Source organism: Arvicola amphibius, chromosome 6 (assembly GCF_903992535.2).
Source record: "Arvicola amphibius chromosome 6, mArvAmp1.2, whole genome shotgun sequence".
Lineage (NCBI taxonomy): Eukaryota > Metazoa > Chordata > Mammalia > Rodentia > Cricetidae > Arvicola > Arvicola amphibius.
The window spans coordinates 119,712,161-119,733,736 of record NC_052052.2 but is presented as its reverse complement, the minus strand read 5'-3'; the positions used below and the strand labels follow the sequence as shown (position 1 = coordinate 119,733,736).

Below are 21,576 nucleotides of genomic sequence, written 5' to 3'. Positions count from 1 at the left end.
AATCAGTTTATTTTCAAAGCAATTGGTAATAGTAGTAAATATGTAACTAAAAAGTGAAAGAAAAAGTTTTACTAAAAAGTTTTGTACAAATCTTATGTTCTAGCTTTTACTCTCCTTTATTTATGTCTGGCTTCTACAAATAGCATGTTTCTTCATCCTTTTTCAAATCCTGTTCTGTGTACAGTGTGCTGTAAGAACTGGTTATAAAAGGTTGTATGAAGGGTAATAGCCAGATTTTAACTAATATGTATTCTTCATAATTTTGATGAACAATTACTTATTGATTATTCAGAAGATAAAAGTAGGTCATCTCTACAACGGGGCACTTGTATGTGTGGATGCACAGCAGCTGTGACTGTATGCATTAGGCCCACATGGGATCAAGTCAGACAGAATCCCAGTTGGTGGGAGGGAGTGGGTCATGAAGGCCACTCTCAGCTGAGGAGAAATTGGCAGTTAATGGCTGCTGCGAAAGGGAGAGTCACCTTTTTCTTCAGGGCTGTGGCCTCTGTAGAGTTCACTCCTGTTCCAGCAGGTAGCCCTTTATCCGTGGACATACTGGTAGCACCAAGTAGATTTAGTGAGTTTTAAGAGAGAGAATAGAGGTTTTAGAGGAGCTAGGGAAGGAACTTGAGGGGAGGGCAGGTGGGATGTACTTAATCAGACATTATATGCATGAATAAAATTTTTAAACAATAAAAATTAGGACAAATAAAAAGAAAAATAGTCCATTGCTAAAGTTAAAACCCTAAAGTATGATGGAAGTTTACTAATGTATGTATGTATGTATGTATGTATGTATCTACGTATGTATGTACGTACGTATGTATGTATGTATGTGTGTGTATGAAGTCTTCCAGAATGGTTTGTGGGAGGGGAATAGCTTTAGTGGTACATTGTAACATTTCTTGTTACGGCTTTTGTGATTTAGTATTCATCTATGTTTTTCAGCCTTCCTTTGTGGCAAGATTGTCATGAATTATGGAGTAAAAAGCGAAGAAGACAGAAACAGATGGGCATGACTGATGATCTTTCCACAATCAAAGCCCCCAGAAAGGACCTGTCTCTGGGCTTAGATGACAGTAGAACTAATACACCCCAGGGTGTGCTGCCTCCTGCACAATTGAAATCTCAAAGCAACTCAAGTGTAGCACCTGGTCAGTAATATTTCTGTGGCTTGTTTTGTTCATACTGCTTCATGACCTGTGCTGAATGTGTTTGTTCTGCTTAAACATTATGGCAGAAAGGTGAACGCTGAAGCTTCTTTAGTGAGCTTGGCATTCCTTTATTGTTTGTGCCAGCACAAAGGTCTCATTGCTGCTCACACTATAGTGTTAAGCAATCTCATCATGCATTTGTCATGATTGGTCAGATTTCTTTTTCCTTGTTTCCCTAGTTCAGGAGTCAGTATGCCTTTTATCAACACTAGTCTGTGAAGTTCAGTATTTAATGTCTATGGATGCTTAAGGCATAGAAAACATAGGAAGACATCCAAAACAGCAATAGAAGTTCTTTAGCCCATTGATCAGTATCTTTACATCATCCTTACTAAGAAGCTATATTTTAAAAGATTGGAACCTGCTTTTTAAAAGAATACGTTATACCCAGTTATTTCATTCATTCATATTCATCTATTTATTGGTAAGGTTTCATTGTGTAGCCTTGGCTGTCATGTAACTTTCTTTGTAACCAGGTTGGCCTCAGACTCACAAAGTTTCACCCATCTCTGCTTCCCATGGGCTGGGACTAAAGATGTGTGCCACCATGTTTGGCTAGTTGACAGCTTTTATAAAATGAAATCTCAGTTTCAGGAATCTGCCTGTTCTAGACTGAATATTGGACAAAGAAAAATAACTAGATGTGTCTTACTGATAATGAGTTAACATGCAATATGTGTGTTTGTGTAGGCCTTTCTAACTCAAAATGACCTAACTTTTTTAAAAGTAATTTGAATAAAAATACAGAGATTTTCTCATTTTCTGCAAAATATTCTAGTTTTAATTTCTAAGTTAACTTCACTTTTGAGAGCAGTATAGCCTGATAAGGATTTCAGAATCCAGGACCTTTGGCAAGTTATGCACTCTTTTAGACTGATAAACTACAAAGTGCTCAGAAAGTACCTGACACTGCTAACAGCTGTCTTCACTGCTGATGGTTCAAATCTGCACATATGGTCGTCCGATGGTCTTGGTTTCTCTTTTGAAACATATACTCCTAAAGATGATTACCCAAAATAGAATATAGATTTAATCTATGTTGTAGTTAGATTTTGAACATCATGATGAATAAAGTGAAGTGCTCTGTTTTACATTGTTGCTGAACACCCTTCCTCAAATGTAATTTAAATGATGTGTAATAAAGACATTTTGGGGGTTGGAAAATCTATGAATTATGGCAGTTCTAATTAATACATTTTGTCTTTAGTAATAACAGGCCCTGGACAGCCGTTAAACCACAATGAATTGGCAATTCTTCTAAACCTACTACAATCTAAATCAAGTGTTAATATGGCTGATTTTGTCCAAGTGTTGAACATTAAGGTAAACTCTGAGACTCAACAGCAGCTAAATAAAATAAACCTTCCTGCTGGAATTTTGGCAACAGGTGAAAAACAGACAGATCCATCAACACCACAACAGGAGTCTTCAAAATCATTGGGAGGAATTCAGCCTTCACAGACCATCCAGCCTAAAGTGGAAACTGATGCTGCCCAGGCTGCTGTGCAGAGTGCATTTGCAGTTCTCTTGACTCAGTTAATAAAGGCTCAGCAGTCAAAACAGAAAGATGTCATGCTAGAAGAGCGGGAAAATGGATCGGGACATGAAGCTCCTTTACAACTCAGGCCACCTCCAGAACCCAGCACTCCGGGATCTGGTGAGTGGTTGTTGCTATCTGTGGTGTTCACTGTTCAATGACATTTGTAAAGACATTCTCAGATCACTGGTGACAGTGACCTACTCAGTTTACTTCCTGGAATATATTGTTAGCAAATTGCCCATTTATGATATTATTCTTTATGAATACTATATTTTTTCTAAGATAAATTTACAATAACCCATTATTCTGAACACAAAAGGATAAATATTATGTGTTGTGACCTACTCCCCAAGCTTTAAATATGAACATAGAGAGTACCTTTGAAAAGCTGAATAGTCTATTTCTTTAGTGACCTTTTGTTTAAGTGGTGGTGGACAATATGGGTACTTGTGAGACCTCCTTTTGCATTTGGCATTTGTTAGACATTGAATGTTTGATGATTCTTGGGCCACTCATTTTGAGTATTTCCTTTTCTATAGTAGCTTTTGACCCTTGCTTTTGTTTCACTTAGGGCAAGATGACCTCATCCAGCACCAGGACAGGAGGATCATGGAGTTGACACCAGAACCAGACCGGCCTCGGATTCTGCCCCCTGATCAACGACCTCCTGAACCTCCTGAACCACCACCAGTCACTGATGAGGACCTGGATTATCGGACAGAAAACCAGCATGTACCCACCACTAGTTCTTCACTAACCGACCCTCATGCTGGAGTGAAGGCAGCCCTCTTACAGCTGCTTGCTCAGCATCAGCCCCAGGAAGATCCCAAAAGAGAAGGTGGTATTGATTATCCCACAGGAGACACGTATGTGCCCACTTCAGACTATAAGGACAACTTTGGATCTGCTTTCTCTGCCGCTCCTTATGTTAGCAGTGATGGTCTAGGAAGTAGCTCTGCTGCTCCACCGTTGGAACCACGTAGTTTCATTGGAAACTCAGATATTCAGTCTTTGGAGAACTACAGTACTGCTTCATCTCACACTGGTGGCCCACCTCAAGCTTCTGCCTTTTCCGAGTCATTTCCCAGTTCAGTAGCTGGATATGGAGACATTTACCTCAATGCTGGTCCCATGTTGTTTAGTGGAGACAAGGACCATAGATTTGAATATAGCCATGGTCCTATAGCAGTCCTCACAAACAGCAGTGACCCTCCCACAGGGCCAGAGAGTACTCATCCCTTGCCAGCAAAGATGCACAGCTATAACTATGGTGGTAACTTACAGGAGAATCCAGGTGGCCCTGGCCTCATGCATGGGCAGACCTGGACTTCTCCCGCCCAAGGACCTGGATACTCACAAGGATACAGAGGACACATTAGCACATCAGCTGGCAGAGGGCGAGGCAGAGGGTTACCATACTGAGTATCTTGTTTTTCCTCAGGCACATCATTTTTATCTGGAAAGACTTTTCTAGCTGCAATTTCAGGCAGCAATCCAAGAGACTTGAATAATATTAATTCAACAACAGCTTTATTTTTATGTGGAAAAGGGTCTTGCATACAATAGTGAAAAACAAAAACAAAAAAAAAACTTCGCTTAATTTCATGCTGTTCTTAAAACTAGCTCTATTGATTGTACATCGTCACAGATTTTAGTTAACAGTTTTATTTTTTATTCTTGCAGTTTTAAGTGGATGCTAACATTAGGGACATAATGTTTTTATGGCCCCGTTGCAGATCTTCTGAACTATGCACACTTGTGCTTTTTTTTTGTAAGTTTGGACCAACTTTTATGTAACAACCAACCCTTTCCCTCACCCTTCCAGTTTTACAACAATCAGAAAGGGCACTGATTTATTTGGTATTTTCTTTTTACAAAGCTACCTTTAGTCAAAGGTCACTGTCAGTCTTTGCACCTGCTTTCAGTGTTATTGTGAAAGGTGTACTTTGTGCTCATTTCAGAAAATAAAACACAACCTTTCTCTTGATGCAACAGTTTTATATAAAAAATGGTCAACATTATTTTTGTTTTGTTTTTCAGGTTACCATAACCCAGCAAAATTCATTCAAATGAAATAGTGGTTTTTATATGAAAACTATGGGCAGGGTGGGAGGGGTTGAGTAAGTGCCTTAACTGGTAAGCTTAAGGACTGAGGATGAAGTTAGCCTGTACACCCACTTGTCTTTTAAGGGAGTCTGCATTGTGTTGAAGAGGCAGGAAGCTCTCAATTTTTAGGTGTTGCCTGGCCAGTTCTGTTAAGTCCATTCCCTCTGCCTGTCACACTGTCCTTTTCTGCCTGTCTTTCGCCTGTGTTAACTTTCACTGTTACCTTCTCTTGGTAGAGGTATAAGAGAAAAGAAAGGGAGAACGCAGTACCTTCTGTTACTTCTGAGAAGTACTAAAAACATTATCACTTAAGTGTTTGAAAGTAATAGCTGACTGAATTTTAGAGTACTCTCTTCTTTCTGGCTGCCATGCTGACCCAGTTTCTACTTGGAGGATAGGATTTTTGAAGCAAGTATGTAATAATGATTTGCATAATAAATGTATTAAAGTTAACAGAAGGAGGGTGGCAAACACCATATCTTAAGTTATGTCATTATTTTTAAAAGTCAACTTAAGTAGAAATATGTCCTAGATTTAATTTAGTAAAACAAACAAACAAAAAACTCAGAACTTTGTGAAATTTACTGTAACTCCTGCCAGATTAGAGCAGTGCTACTAGGTTGTTTTAATGTTTTTTTTCTTTTATTAAACTCAACCAAGAAAGAATAACTGTAATGTTGTCAAGTCTCACTATGCTTTACATTCACACATGAACACAAAATTATATTTCTAGAAAGGAACCAAAGGTAAATAACCAGCATCTCCCTTATCACTAATAGAGACTTAGAAACTCTGGGAAGTTGAGTGTGCCAGTTGACAATTTTAACTGTTCTAGTCACTTTTTAATTGGAATCTTCAATAGAGAAAACTGTTATATGACAAGCCAGTTTAACCTCATGTCCTGTATCTATTTGTGACCCTGCATTTCAAAACATGATTCAGGAACCAGTAAGAATATTTTAAAGAAGGTAATTTTCACTTTATGCCTATAACATGAGTTTTTAGTTGACCGTTTTATTTTTGATGGTATTATTTTTGTTGGTGTAACAAAATTAATGGAAGAAAAAAGATTTTGCTTTTGAGTATTGGGTACTAATAAAACATTAGAGGAAGTGAAGAAATGTTTTGAAATTTAGCAAAATAGAGTATCCAAGTTCTGAAATTTCAATATGGTCTTAGCACTTCAGACTTGACTATAAGGGATAGCATCTAAAACTATTATTTGTCACACATGACACTTCTGCTGGCCACAAGCAGCTAACCTAAAGTGGAACTATTTATGTGACATGACTAGCCTGTGTTTTAAAAATTAAATATTTTATATAAAATTGACTTGTGTTTGGATAGTCTTTCTAATTAAACATTTCAGATATACTTGTTGGGACAGTGGCTGGGAAGGCAGGGAAATTGTTGACTTCGAAATAGAAAATTGGAACTATGCCTTTTAATAACCTGTACTTTCTAAGACAGTGTAACAATACCTTATATACATAGAAAAAAGGGATGCCAGTTAAACCATAATGCGATGCTGAGAGGCCAGTTATTGCAGGGTAATCCCAGGCTCAGGTGGTGTTACATGGAAACGTCTTATAACATGGCAAAATAATCAGCCAAGTGTAAATGTAGCTCTGCAAAACAGTATTTCAGTTCAGTGAGTTTGGATTAAGAACAGAGCTGGAAAATCACTAATTATTTAGGTTATTTATATTCTTGAATAAAATCTAAACTAATTATGAAGTTGGGGTAGAAACAAGTCAAACTGCAGATAAAAAATGAACATAAAAACAATAACTTATGGAAAAACATAATTTTCCTGTGAAGTTTGTATGTCTCAATATGAATTTTTCCTGCATGGAAATATCAGTATGTCCCAAGATTCAGTCTTTTCTGTTGGAAAACATAAAAGTATTTTTAGAGAGTTGATTGACTGAGCTGCTTTATGGAATGTGAAACAATGGCAGTTTAACTGTTTCCGCTTCTGTTAGCAAACACAAATGTAGTGAATAAACATGCTAATCTAGTTCTTGGGATATAACCATAATCATGGGGGAGATTTAGTCATGTTATCTATGAAGCTGGTAGAGTTTCTTGTAAATGTATGGAGGGAGAAGCTAGGTGTTTGTTTATGCTTGAGTGAATAAATTATGCTTGAGTGAACGTAACATGAATATTTGAGTAAAGCTTTATATTGAAATTTGAATGGAGAAATAAGGCCCTGTAAGGAAGCAAGGCCAGAAAATTCGGTTCACAATCTATCTTTAACTTGAATCTGACTGGTTCATAAGTGCTGAGATTTGAGGCAAACATGTGCAGTGTGGGTTAGATGCTTCTGAACTGAAACGGCACCTGTGTGTGAAGGTTTTGGTGAGTTTGCTGTAGGCTCACTCCAGGTTGTTTGTGGTGGAACTTAAAATGCAGGTGTTGAATACATACATGTTTGGGATGCTGGCTTGGCTATTTTAGCCTGAACTTGACCCACTAATAAACCACAATACAGCTGAAGAAAAGGCTTAAAAGAGCTTATTTTTTTATACCTGGTATTGTCAGTGTGGTTCCTCTCCACCTATACCACATCTGATTCTGCAGTAATTTTTTTTATTTCGTTGCTTTTTTGTGGCAGCCTCATTTAGCTCTGGCTGGCCTTGAACTAACTAGTTAATTAAGGCTGGCTTTGAGCTCCTGATCCTCCTGCCTCTATCCACCAACTACTAGTATAAAGGTAGCTGCTGCCATGCTTATGCAATACCAACTTCTTACTAAGGAAACTTAATAACCTGATGAATATTTAGACTAGACTAATAATTTATCTAAATTATTAATAATTTTTAAGGGATAGGATATATTTCTGTGAATACTTGCCTAGCAGGCACAATGCCCAGGTTTAATCCCTAGCGTGCGCGCGTGCACGCACGCACTCACACACTTTCTCTAAAAACTTGGTACTGCCAGGCAGTGGCAAATGTCTATATCCTAACGCTTGGGAGACAGAAGCAAGAAGTTTGAGGATAGCCTGGTCTACTTATTGAGTTGGAAATCAGCCAGAGTTACAGGGGAAAAGCCCTTTTTCTTTGTCTATAGAAAAAAACAGGAATAATAAATTTAGAAAACTAGAAGTTGGTATCAGATGTATTTCATGTTTGTAGTTACTAAAAGGCTCCTGTGCATTTTCTACAAGGCTACACACAAATTGAGACCAAGTCATTAAAAATTATTTCTTATTTGCACAGCAGGATTAGTATCAGGCTTACAATTTGCATGTAAATCTTGTAATGATCCTATTAATTCAAATCATTCTATAAGAGACTGCCATTTACCAAAGGACTTATCCAGTTGGTTTTCTTATTAGTAGAAGTTACTAATAATAAGCTGTTACATGATCAGCTGAAGATGGAAGAAACAAAATTATAGTTCTTGACTCATCAGAATTTTTTAGTTCTGACTTTATTAAAATGAATCATCCTCAATTCTCCCCATTAGTTTGTTGTACAGATCATATATATATATATATTTTTTTTTTTTGAGACAGGGTTTCTCTGTAGTTATGGATCCTTATGGATCCTGTCCTGGAGCTAGCTCTTGTAGACCAGGCTGGCCTCGAACTCACAGAGATCCTCCTGCCTCTGCCTCCGGAGTGCTGGGATTAAAGGCATGTGCCACCATCGCCTGGCCCAGATATTATATTCTTTTGCGAGAGTTTTATGTCTCATAGTTAAGTCTAATGTATAAGCCATTTGTTTTTAAAAGGGAAAAAGGTTGTGTTTCATAGTCTCTTAAATAAACTTCCACAAGAATTTTAGGCCAATTTTTAAAACCCTTGTTTTTTGTATATAGTCAAAACAGACTCTAAAGACCATTTGTGATTTAGTGTGCCCTGTTTTTTTTTGCGGGGGGGGTGGTTGGACCTGAGACACTTAGTGCTTTCCACTTAGATGTAGTCTTTAGGAACAGGACACCGAGAGGGTTCTGTCTGGTAGACTTTTTTTGGGGTATTCTGGCTTGTCTATACTTTAGGGAGGCGAGGATTGGGTTTTATGCCTTTTCTGGAGCCTAGACTTAGACTTTGTATCAACAAACAGCTTCTGATATCCAGTTTGTCCTACCCTAGTTTTTGTGTTTTCTGTGTGATTGATTTGGGTATAATCTCTGTAGTGTTTCATCCTGACCCTTGATTCCTGTTTATATGTGCATTTGTGTTTTGTTTCAGTGAGGATTGAATTCAGAACCTTGCACATGTCAGGAAAGTGCTGTATTGTGTTGTGGTTTTTATTATATTTACGCTTCTTAGCAAAATGCACAGCCTGTGTGGATAATTTGGTATAGAACAGAGTTTCAGAGCTTTACTAGCTAGGGATATAGCTCATTTGGTAAGTGTTGACCTAGCATGCCCAAAGCCTCAGGTTGATCCCTAGCACTGGCATAAAAATGCACATGGTACTGCACAGCTGTAATCATAGTATTTGTGAAGTGGAGACAGGATGATCAGAAGTTCACAGTCATCCAGCAACACAGTTCCTGAGGCCATCATGGGATACAAGAAGACCCTGCATACAAAACAAACGAGAGTAGAACTTAAGTTTACATTTTTCTCCTTTTCTGTTTTCTGTTTCTGTCCCTTTGTATCATTTTACCCATTACCCATTTTAGTTGAAAATATATTCAAACTTTCCCTCTGTTAGCTTGCCAGTATTTTGTTGTGTTCCCCTTGAAAGGTCCAAATTTCTATTTGTTGTTCAATGTTGTACTTCTTAGAGAGTCTTGAGTATTGTGAGGTCATGAACTGCCTGCTTTGAGTGCTGAGACTAGAAATGGGTCCTCTGAAAGAGCAGTACTTATTCGTGACCACTGAGCCATCTCTCCAGACCCAGTATTGTAATTATTTGTTTGTATCATTATATAGGAAAGTTAAATCATTTAAAATAAAAATTTGGCCATATTGCTTAGCTATTATTGTTATTAAGTTTTGAGTTGATTGATCTATCCTTTTTGATTTTATGAATGTCTTTAACTTTTAGAGTTTTGGCCTTTATAAACAAATAGATTAGTGATGGGCTACTTCATAATGTATGAGTTCTTTTCCATTCATAAAGCTTATTTATTAGGATCAGGCTCAATTTTTTTTTTAAACAATGATGTTATACAGATTTTCTCCTTTAAGACACCACCCTGTCCTGGTGATGGACACCAGTTAATAGGATCTAATATTAACCCATACATTTAAAATTTTAATATTGCTGTGTACTATTGACTAAGTATTTAAAAATCTGTATCTGTGTTTACTCAGGCAGGCATTAACATGTAGTGGCACATAGGTAAAAGAAGCTGGAATGTTATTTTATTTAGAATATGTCCTGAGAATTAACTGTTGATTGAATAAGTATAAGATGTTTTATTTCTAATTTGATAATCCTGACTCTTTCCTTGAAGGAAATTCTTTTAGTTTTCTTCCTTTCATTTGTATTCTCCATCTGGCCAGGGTTCTGGTTCTAACATGGATCTTGGGAAATTTTCATTTTCTGAACATTTATATATTTTGCAGTATGTTTAAATGAACAGTTAGCATGCAGATGCACATAATATCTATTTTTTTAAAAACAAAGTGTTAATTTCCTCTGGGGGGATGGGAGGCCTAGTCCTTCTTGTTCTTTTGATATGGAGTCTGTAAGTTGTGTTGCCTAGGTTTGAATCTGTGAGCTCCAGCGACACCCTTAGTCCTAAGTGAGCTGGGACTCCTTGTCACTCAGCATTTTGTTTTTCTTGATTATATTTCCCTTTTATTTTCTTCCTTTTCCCAATCACTTCCATTCTCTCACTAGTCAAATACAGTTTCTAATTTATCCCACTATTTGATTCTGGTATGTTAATTTCAAATTTTTCTTGTTTTGTCAGTTGAGTAATCGTTTTCTTCGCCCTTTAAAAGGGAATTTTAATGTTAGGAATCTGATTACTTCTTTGACTGTATTGTTTAAGATTATTGTAGTTTTCATCTGTTATTTTCCAAAACACTGGCAGGATGCCCTGTATTCTTGTCTTACATATTCATTTATACTTACTCATTATTCAGCACATAAATGTTCATATTTATTTACATTTTAACATGAATTCTACTAGATTCTGTTTTAGTATGCTGTAATTACTAAGTCTTCTGTTTAGCTTGTTCTGTCTGCCAGGTTGTTTTGAGACTAGGTGTATATGAGCAGGATGGTCTTAGACTCGGTGACCTTCCTGTTTCAGCCTTTCATGTGCTGAGATTATTTGTGTGTGCCATAATGCTTTGCGACTTCACCTATTTGTTTGACAATTGTGATTGTTGCTTTAAAATATATTTTATTTTTTAATTCTCTAATCTGTGTGTGAGTATGTGCGTGTGAATGCAGGTGTCTAAAAGAGGGCATGAACTCCCCTGGAGATGGAATCAGGGTTGGGAACAAAACTCAGATCCTCTTTTTTTATAAGAGTTCATAACTGCTGAGCTTGTCTCTCTAACCCCTTTGTTTTAATCTTTTCTGAGATTTTTTAAAAATTGTATTTTGATAGCTTCTGTTGGTTTGTAATTTAAAAATTTAACAGATTTTTCTAACCATATATTTTCCTTTTTGAAATGTGTTTTTTTGTTGGTGCTGGGAACTGAACTTGGCCTTGTGAATGCTAATTAAGTGCATTTCCTGACTTACGTACGACTCTCTTGAGTGAATGGCATGAGGGATTCAAAAACGCCTGATGATCTATATGAAAAATAAAATGTATCCACTTCATTTTACTTTAACCACCATTTGTTTTGTAGTAAAGTTCATGATTTTTAGAACCAGTTTTAAAAAGATATTTCTGTTCTTAATACAGCCATTTCCAGAACAACTCTACAACTTATTGGGTGGACTCTTAGATAACATTGTTTTTAGATCAAGAATGCTCATTGCTATTAACATGACCAACAGTTTGTAACAAATCTATTACACAGGAAGAAAGGTGTTTAATGCTAGACATGACTAAGACATAGAGGTCAGAGAGTGAATTACAGGAGACTTTAACAAGTTTTAAGAATCATGCTAAAGAATGTAGAACCATGAGTGGCTGAGATCATTTGACTAGTAGGTGGCTCAGTGCATAAAAACACTTGTCAGGATGTCTGATAACTTCAGTTCCATCTCTGGAACCACACAGAAGACAGTGCCAACTTCTACATGCTGTCTTTTGACCTCCACACATGCACACAAATGAATTTTAAATAGTTGCTCTATCAGGTTAGAGACCCATAGTATAATTTACTGTTCATAGTGGGTAAAAACTGAAATAATTATGTACTTTAGTAGAGAAAAAAAATTAATATACTAAGAAACAATGCATTTTGACTGAACATTCCTATATTGATGCATCTGTTATTTATAAACTAAAAACAAATATGTCTTAGTTACAATTCCTGTTGCTGTGATAAAGAATGTGGCAAAAACAATTTTAATGAAGATTCGTTGAAGCTTACAGTTTAAGGTGTAGTCCATCATAGCAGGGAAGTCAAAGCAGCAGGGGCTCAAAAGAGCTGGTAACATGTCACTCAAAGGAAGAAGAGAGCAATGGATGCTCTTGTCTATAGATCACTTTCCCTCTTTAATACCTTAATCCTTTAATGAGGATTCTTGCACAGGAAATGGTGCCACCCAAGGGGGAAGTCTCCCCACCTGAGTGAACCCAACCAAGATAATGCCCTACAGGCATACCCAGATGCCCATTCCCCAACACTCAGGCTCACAACATTTTCTCCTATTTTCTTTTCTCACCCAGTCACCCTTTTTCTAGTCTTTTCAGAAATTTATTAGGAGCTTGTCTAGATATCATCGTTCACCAGTTAAGAGCATTGACTGTTCCTACAGGAGTCAGGTCTGGTCCCAACCAGCACAGAAGCTCACAACCCTCAAACTCTGGTTCCAGGGTATCTGATAAATTCTGGCCTCCAAGGGTACCAGGCACAAACTTGATGCACAGACATTTATGCAGGGTAAACATCTATACCCATAAAACAAAATATCTTTTAAAATTGTAGTCTGTAGTTTTTTGGGATATTTTATTTTATTGAAAATATTCTTTTCTTACATGATATATCCTATTTATAGTTTCCCCTCTCAGTTCCATCTCGATCTACTTCCTGTCTCATTAGAAAAGAACAGGCCTCTAAGAGATAATAAAATATTGTCTGGCAGTGGTGGCTCACACCTTAAATCCCAGCACTCAGGATGCAGAAACAGGCAGATCTCTGTGAGTTTGAGGCCATCCTGGTTTACAAGACCTAGTTCCAGGACAGGCTCCAAAACTACAGAGAAACCCTGCCTCAAAAGAACAATTTATATAAAGATATAACAAAAATTATTGCAGTCAGGAATCCCATAAAAACACTAAGCTGGAAGCCATACTTTGCATACAGAGGAGCTAGTGCAAAACTCTGCAGGCCCTTTTTAACCACCAAGTGGGATAGTCTTTCGAATCTTAGCTTTACTTTGATGTATCCTAAGTATATGTCTACAGGCCCATTTTTTTACATGGGGTGACAGCCAGGCTCTAAAGCCATAGTTAGTACCTGAGGTAATCATGTATCCTTTTAGACAGGCTGTATGTCGCTACCCTAACAAAAGGCCAGAATGTCTGGCTCCTTTCTCTGTAATTTGGAGGATGCCTAAATAGAGATGCTAATTTCAGCCTGCGTGGCTGAGCTAGCATACTGACAAGGAAGACGTAGGTAGATGTGGACATGACTGAAAGCCATTTCCCTGGTTACCTAGGAAACAATGCTAATGAGTATCAGTTTATGTTTTGATATATAAGGCTGTTTGGAGAATAAAGCAGGGGAATTTTCAACATGAACTCGATTCCATGAGGGATCACAGAGAATCTCCCTCCTGATAAAGCCATTTGAGTTGTGTCTTTATTCCTGTGCCTCCACGCCGGTTCAGATAGTTTATGTCAGTCCAGAGAAATAATTTATGGCTGGGGCTAGTACTGGCCCCCAACATAATGGCGCCCAGCGTGGGGCTGATCCACAACCCCACACACACAAAAAACTGAAGTACGGAGGAGAACGTGAGGAACCCGTGAGAAAAAATTACACCACAGGTGGATACATGAGTACTGAGTACTCAAAAATAGAGATCAAAATTTAAAGAAGTATAGATAAAGCGGGACAAAATTTAAATCGGGAGTAAAAATTTGTATATAATAAGATACATATATATACATATATGTAAATATATATGGGATAAGAAAAAGTGTTCAGTTATATATGTTGGTAGCTAAATGGAGTTAGAGTGGAGCAGAAACAATGGCAGAGATACTTAAATCTGTAAGTGTGATAGACGCGGAGATACAACTTTTATCCTTTGCTAAACGGGTAGAAAAAGTGAAGAAATCGCCTAGGTTATCGCTGAGATTGAGGCGCCACGTGCACGCAGTAGCCAGCTAAATCTAACCCACCTGCACATGAAAGGCAAGCAGGAGACAAAGTTTAAAAAATAAATTTAATACCATACAGTCAATAAAACAGCGGAGAGGATTCAGGAATTCTCTTAATTTTATGATTACAAGTTAAAATGAAAAAGATAGTTAAAATTTGGTGCAGCTACGTCTGCCAGATCTGTGACAGCAGGCTGGCTGACAGAGAGAGCCTATGTCCTACCCCGTGCCATGTGGCACGGCTTCAACTACAAGCTGAAAGGCAGGTTTTAGAAAAAGCTAGCCTCAAAAAAATACAGCTTCAGGACAATTAAAAGTAAACAAGCAGGTTAAATATGCTTCTTTTCCATTTCACCATTTTTGCTTCTTTGTTAAAATCTGTAGTTTGTAGGTGTATGGATTGATACAGTTTTCAGTACTGTGGCTCTGTAGGGAAGTTTTATAGTCAAAGTTTGTGATACATTCAGAAGTTCCTTGATCATACAGGATTTTAAGATTGTTTAGGCTATCCTGAGTTTTTATCTTTTCTTATAAAGTTGAGAATTGTTCTTTCGAGGTCTGTGAAGAATTTTGCTATAATTTAAGTGGGCATTTGCATTAAATCTGTAAAATGATTTCAGTAAGATTGTCATTATTCCTGTTGTTTCTACTTCCCCAAGAGAATAAGAGATCTTTCCATTTTCTGATGTCTTAAATTTCTTAAAAGATTTAAAGTTCTTATCATACAGGTTTTTGCATTTGTGTGGTTAGAGTTACTCCAAGATATGGTATTTATGGCTATGGTAAAGGATGATGTCTCTCTCATTATATGTGTAGAAGAGGTGCATTTTGGGTTGTTTTCAGATTCTGTCTATGACAAAATAATTCTGCTGTGAACATAGTTGAGCACATGTCCTTATAGTATTTGTTGCCTAATTTTCTAAAAATTCACCATACTAGGATCCAAAGTGGCTGTGCCAGTTTGCATTTTCAACAGTGGAGAAATGAAGTATTCTAAGTGTATGTCTTCCATTATATATCTTCTTTTGCATGCATAGACAAGTTCGAACGCTCATGTCTTTCATGCCCATCATACCAGGTTTTACATTAATATTAATCTTAATTTTAAATGAGTTGAAAAATTTCCTCATAGGTTTTCAGTACAATTTCCTTTAATACTATTGATATAAGCACAAGTTGTGTTTTGTGTGTGTGTTTCCCTGAAATTGACTCTTCTTTTGGGTCCACAAGGTAGCTAACAGCAGCACAGAGGATTTCCTTACCCCAGATGAGGAAATTTCCCATGAGTAATAATGTCTAGACAAGAATCCTGTCCCTTCAAGCAATAAGGACTTCTTTCCCTCACCTTGTAGACCAGAACTGAGATGGATCATGGAGACCATTCCTAAACCACGCCTGCCATAACTATATACATGTCTAGCTCTTTTTATCTTTCCTGCTTAACCCAAAAGCTCAAGTCAGTATCCAGAAGAAAGACCAGAGGGTCATTAGATCCCTTTATCCTCCTTCCAGTGTTTGCAATGAATAAATCACTCTTTACCAGCATGCATCCTTGTAAGTGGCATATTTGGGACAGGCTGAGATTTCTGGAACTCAGGCTTTACCCTGAAGATTCTGGAAACAGTAAGACTCCATTGCTTTTCCATGATTCTACTTCCCAAGTACTGTCAGCAGCTTGTTACATCTTGCTTCCCTGTATTCTCCAGACAAAGCTAAAATTCTGCTTAGATTCAGAACCTCCAAATACTGTTTTTGAGCCTGCATTTATTTGATCATTGCTAGAGAAATGCTTAAATATGTCAACCAATTTCTCCTCACAATCACTAATCTCCTGTATCCTAAGTTGCCCAATCACTGTGATACAATATTTCGTCAATTCTAAAACATGCACACTTTCATATTTGTTGTTAGTGTTGCTAAACAGAAATAACATAATTTGGATGACTTAACAGCAGATTATTTTCTCACAGTTCTGGCAGCTGGATGTCCATCTCAATGAAAGTTGGAAGTTCTACAAGGAACTTTTCGTTTTGTGTCCAGCATCAAGAACTGTACCTGGCACCAGGCGGTGGTGGCGCATGCCTTTAATCCCAGCACTCGGGAGGCAGAGACAGGTGGATTTCTGTGAGTTCAAGGCCAACCTGGTGTGAGTTCCAGGACAAGCTCCAAAGCTACAGAGAAACCCTGTCTCGAAAAACCAAAACAAAACCAAAAAACAAAAAAACCTGTACCTGGCACACCAACTTCATTATTTAATGAGCAAATACCAATCCAACCTGTGTATGTTAAGCGGGATGCACTAGGTGGGAAACCAGTCCTTGGATGTTGAATTATCATAGAACCATAATAAAATTGCATAACAATCAAAGACATCCAATATACTTTATAAGAACAAGATGTAGGTTGCCAAGGATATAGTCATCTAGAAGAAAAGCAAGAATAAAAGTCCCATCTCAGATCTAGCCATATGACAAACATATAGACAAAGGGAGTTCTCTCTGATAGAATCAGACTAGCTGGTCAGAAAATTCACTTTTCCACTAGGAAATCCTTTTGATATGGGTAAGCCCATATACGCACTTTGATCAGTGAGTATTATCCTTTCATTTTCTCCTACTATCCTAATGGAAGGTTTTTTTCCTCTTTCAAATCTAATGATTCTTCTCTTCTTATCAATATAAACTGATGTTAGAGGAATTGTTAAATATATAATAATAATGGGCCATGATGAGCTGTATATTTAAACCTAAAAAGGAAAAACAAATCATACAGCAGCTTTTGGACTTCAATTTGTCTCCCTAAGGTATCTTACTAGGCATGACTCTTAAAAGCTTGTGGGTGCTCAATGTTAAGTAAAATTTTAAAATGGGTCATGGGACAGAAAAGGATAATAAACTTCATTATTATTTGTGTATGAGACAGGGGAAGGAGAGGAAGAGAGGAGAAAATAAGAACTATGGCCACAGCACGAATGTCAAGGTCAGAATACTCTGTAGACAAAAGTTTGTAGAATTGGTTCTTTCCTTCAACCTTTGATGGTTATGGGGCTTAAACTCAGGTTGTCAGGCTTGTGCCTTTATACCTACTGAGCCATTGATAAATCTAATAGTCTATAGTTGAATCTGTTTTGTACCCTGGCTTTCGACTCCTAGCTCTGTACTACCTTTGCAGCTTCTCTACAGCTGTTACACATAAAAAGATACCTATGGGATTGCTTTTCATCTCTAGCACTATTTCTCCTCAACTTTCTCCTGGGAAACTATAGAGCTCACTATACTTAAGTCTCTGGGGTGCAGAGGCAACAGGACCTAGGTTTGACCCACTGAGCAATACCACATTTTATCAGTTACAGACTAGGGAATGCACATATGACAGAGTCAGCAAGAGGCAATTCCAAGACCCTTGCAAAACTGCTACAGAACTTGGACTCTCCCCATTAGGTTGCTGAGGGCAGTTTTATCAGTCTTACTGTGTTGAGTAGAAAAGAGTCTATTGGAAAACAAGAACACTGCATGGGAGCATAGAACCACCACCAAAAGTGGAACAAAAAGTTGATGGCATCCTCCAAGCTCCTCCATGTAGCCAGGCTCTGGTCTTAAAGTGGATATTTGGTGTTTAAGAAAAACTAAGTTGGATTTCTGAATCTTACAACCTGAAGGAATTGACTAGTATACAAATTCCAGAGTGTGAAAATATGCAAATAAAATCTTTAGAATTATCTAATCTGAATTGAATTGGGGGTCACAAGAGTTTGTCACAAGATCTCATTTCTTTCATTTCCCACTTAGCATTTGTATGTGAGTGCCCACAAGCACCAACATGCCACAGTGCAGCTGTGGAGGTCAGAGGACAACTTGCCAGAGTCAAGTTCTCTCCTTCTGTCACATGGTTCCAGGGATGGGACTCAGATCAGCAAGGTTGGTGGCAAATACTTCATCCATTAAGCCATCTTGCCGACCCACATTTCTAAACTGTTTATTAGGAACACAAATTTCCATAATCAAAAATAGCAAACATGTAGCTCGACAGATGGCTTAGCAATTAAGAGCATGGGCTGCATTTATAGGCGGGGCCAGCTCCCAGTGCCCACTTGGTGGCTCCTAATTCTAGTTCCAATGTATCCAGTGGCCTCTTCTGGCTTCAGCTGACACCTCACTACCACAATTCAGGCAGCATTTGTTGTCAGCATCTCTTCTCTTTTCGACATTGTAACAGGCATATAATGTTACACTGCTGTTTTGAAACTGTTTTCTTCCAATCAATGTCTTGACTTCCCATTTTCTTTCTTATTTGGGGATGGTTGGGTCAGCTTCTATGTAACCCTGGTTGTCCTGGACCTTGATATGTAGACCAGATTGTCCTCAAACTCACAAAGATCATCCTCCAGCCTCTGCCTTCCAAGTACTGGGATTAAAGCTATGTGCCACTATCCCTCGATGTCCTAATTTTTAAAAGCATCTTTCACAGAGCAGAATATCTATTTTTGTTATGTTCAACTTCAAATTCTTTTATGATCAGGCTTTTGTTATTTTATCTTAAAGTCAACACCAAGCCAAATATCAACCAAATTCTTTTTTTTCTAATTTTGTTAAACAGTATCATAAAGTAGATTAAAGAGAGAAAAACTTATTTTTGACAATCCCATACATGTTATGTATGGGATTATCATATCTATCCCCTACTCACTGCCCCAACATCTCATATCTTGCTTCCATGTCTTATTAAAAGTTTTTTTTCTAAATTTTTAATGTCACCAAATTCAATTATGCACACTGTCTGAAGTCTTTCCCTGAGGCCTGGGAAACCTACCAAGCCCTCCCCTCAAAGAAAAGTGACTTCTCAATGTTTTGTGATGTTAACATTCCATGAGTTTAGATAACGGTTATACAATAAACATGGATCCTCCATTATCATTATCTATGATTTCACCACCATAAATTTTCATTTCCTCAGCAGTCATCACCTGCCTTTCGGCCTTCAGCTAAGGGTGAAGCATCCAGAGCTCCTCCCCTCCAGCTGGAATTTTAAATGCATGGGGTTTTTGCCTGTATGTATGTAATGTGCACACAGTGCTGGTGACGACCAGCAGAGGGTTTCAGGTCCCACGGGATTGTGATGGAAGAGCTCAACCAGTGGGCCTCCTTCTCTCCAGCGCCAATGCTGGAATTTTGTGCTGGTACCCACACCTGTGATGAGTTCATGCACGTTACAGCTATGCCATATCCAGAGAACAGTCTTACACAGCACTCCTTCCTTTCTTCTGGCTTTTACACATGTTCTGAACCATCTCCCTCAGTGTTCCCTGAGCCTTGGGGGCTTGATTGATACAGATGTTCCATCTGTAGCTGATAAGTCACAGCCCCTTATTCTCAGCATTTTGAACAGTTAGTGAATCTCTACAACACCACGACTCTGCAATAAGAAGTCTCTGAACAAGTTTGAGAACAGCACCAATCTGTTGGTACCAGGCCCAAGCTGGGCAAATAAGCAGAACTTTGGGAAGAATGCTTAAGATCTCTGATTTTCTTTTCTTTTTTCTCTAAAAAAAGACTTGTCTCATTTCATCTATATATGCCTGTATGAGTGTATGATCCCCTAGAACATTGTTTCTCAACCTGTGGGACATGACTCCTTGGGGCATTCATAGGGGTCGCACATCAGATATTCTGTATATCAAATAATTTACATTACAGTTCCTAACAGTAGCAAGTAGGGTGGTGGTGACTGATGCCTTTAATCCCACCACTCAGGGAGGCAGATACCTCTGAGTTGGAGACCAGACTGGTTTACAGTTAGTTCCAGGACAGCCAGGGCTACAGTGAAACGGCCTTGAAAAAAACCAAAACCCAAAAAAAAAAAGAGTAGCAATGTTACATTTATGAAGTAGCAACGAAATAATTTCATGGTTGGGGGTCACCATAACATGAGGAACTATATTAAAGGGTCTCAGCATTAGGAATGTTGAGAACCACTACCTTAAAATTACAGGCAGTCACGGGTTACCATATAGATGGTGGGAACAAAACCCTCATCCTCTGCAAGAGCAGCCAGTGCCCCTAACTGCTGAGCCATCTCTCCAGTTCTTCATATTCTGTTAGCCTCCGTTATAGGTTCATGCTCTGTTTAACTGGCTATTCTAGGACTTTTGCTTTCACAATTTAACTTCAGAGTCAACAAGGCCAGTAAGGTGGCTGAGCAGGTAAAGACGGCTGCCTCCTAGTCTGATGACCTAAGGCCCATAAAATGTCCTCTGACCTCTACATTTGCACCATATCATGTGTATACCCCCCAAAATAAAATATAGTGCATTTTAACATTTAGAATCCATTTATCCATACATAAAGCAACTTGCCAGTAAAAATATGAAACTGTTCTAGGTTTCCACAAATGATGAATGGCTAAAGAAAATATGATACATACATACTAACACATCATATAAGCCATGAAATCCTGTCATCCTAGCAAAATAAATAAGCCTGGTGGGCTTTTGTTTTTAGAGACAGGGTCTCACAATGTGGCTCTAGCTGTCCTAGAACTGTATAGACCAGGCTGGCCTCAAACTTAAAGAGATCCACCTGTCTCTCTCCCAAGTGTGCAGATTAAAGGCGTGCATCACCACCACCCAGTCTTTTGAGTAGCATTACTCAATGAAATAAGGAAAACACATATACTACGTTCTCATTGGGATGTTGGATTTTAAAACCAGCAATCACGACTGAGGATGACTTGGAGACAGCTAACAGGAAGAGGGTACAGCTGGACTGCGAGAGTGGCTTCTGCGTACTAGAAAAGCAGAGTAGGGTAACTACGGCTTTTAATAATGGCATGTATCAAAATAAGTACAAACAAAATAAGAAAACAAATGATAAATGTTCTAAGTGCAGAATCTGTCAATTGCCTTCATTGAATCAGTGTACACACTATATAAATATTGAAATAACGCACTGTACTTAAAAACTATGTATGTGAATTTAAAACATTAGAAAAATATTTTGCTGAGATTGCAAATATTTTATGGCTAGTATTTTCAGTTCTAAATTTATAAAAGTATGAATGACATAATGACATGAGCTGTAGTTATAAGCCCATCCCATAATCACTACAGGTAGATTTGCTGGGGTCTACAGTACTGAACACCTTCAAGGGCACTATATAAACCTAATGTTCTTTTAGCATCTATATATCGTTTGAAATTGTATAAGCTTGTGTGATATGACTAACTCATTGTAGCTTTAATTTCATATTTCATATGCTTTTTAGAAATATTTTATGCATGAATGT

The 21,576-nt window shown here is 37.9% G+C and overlaps 1 protein-coding gene across 4 annotated transcripts in view; it reads left to right on the top strand.

Annotated features, from left to right (window-relative positions):
- Positions 1 to 6,195, top strand: part of Cdk13 (cyclin dependent kinase 13) — a 101,342-nt gene extending 95,147 nt beyond the window's left edge. For 2 of the 4 annotated variants that reach the window (XM_038335064.2, XM_038335065.2), the window contains 3 exons: positions 952 to 1,157; positions 2,425 to 2,874; positions 3,329 to 6,195. In XM_038335064.2, the coding sequence (XP_038190992.1) occupies positions 952 to 1,157; positions 2,425 to 2,874; positions 3,329 to 4,179 (1,507 nt within the window). In that variant the 3' untranslated portion in view covers positions 4,180 to 6,195. The remainder of the gene's footprint in view (positions 1 to 951; positions 1,158 to 2,424; positions 2,875 to 3,328) is intronic. The other 2 variants (XM_038335066.2, XM_038335067.2) reach the window with 1 other exon arrangement.
- The last annotated feature ends 15,381 nt before the right edge of the window (positions 6,196 to 21,576 follow it).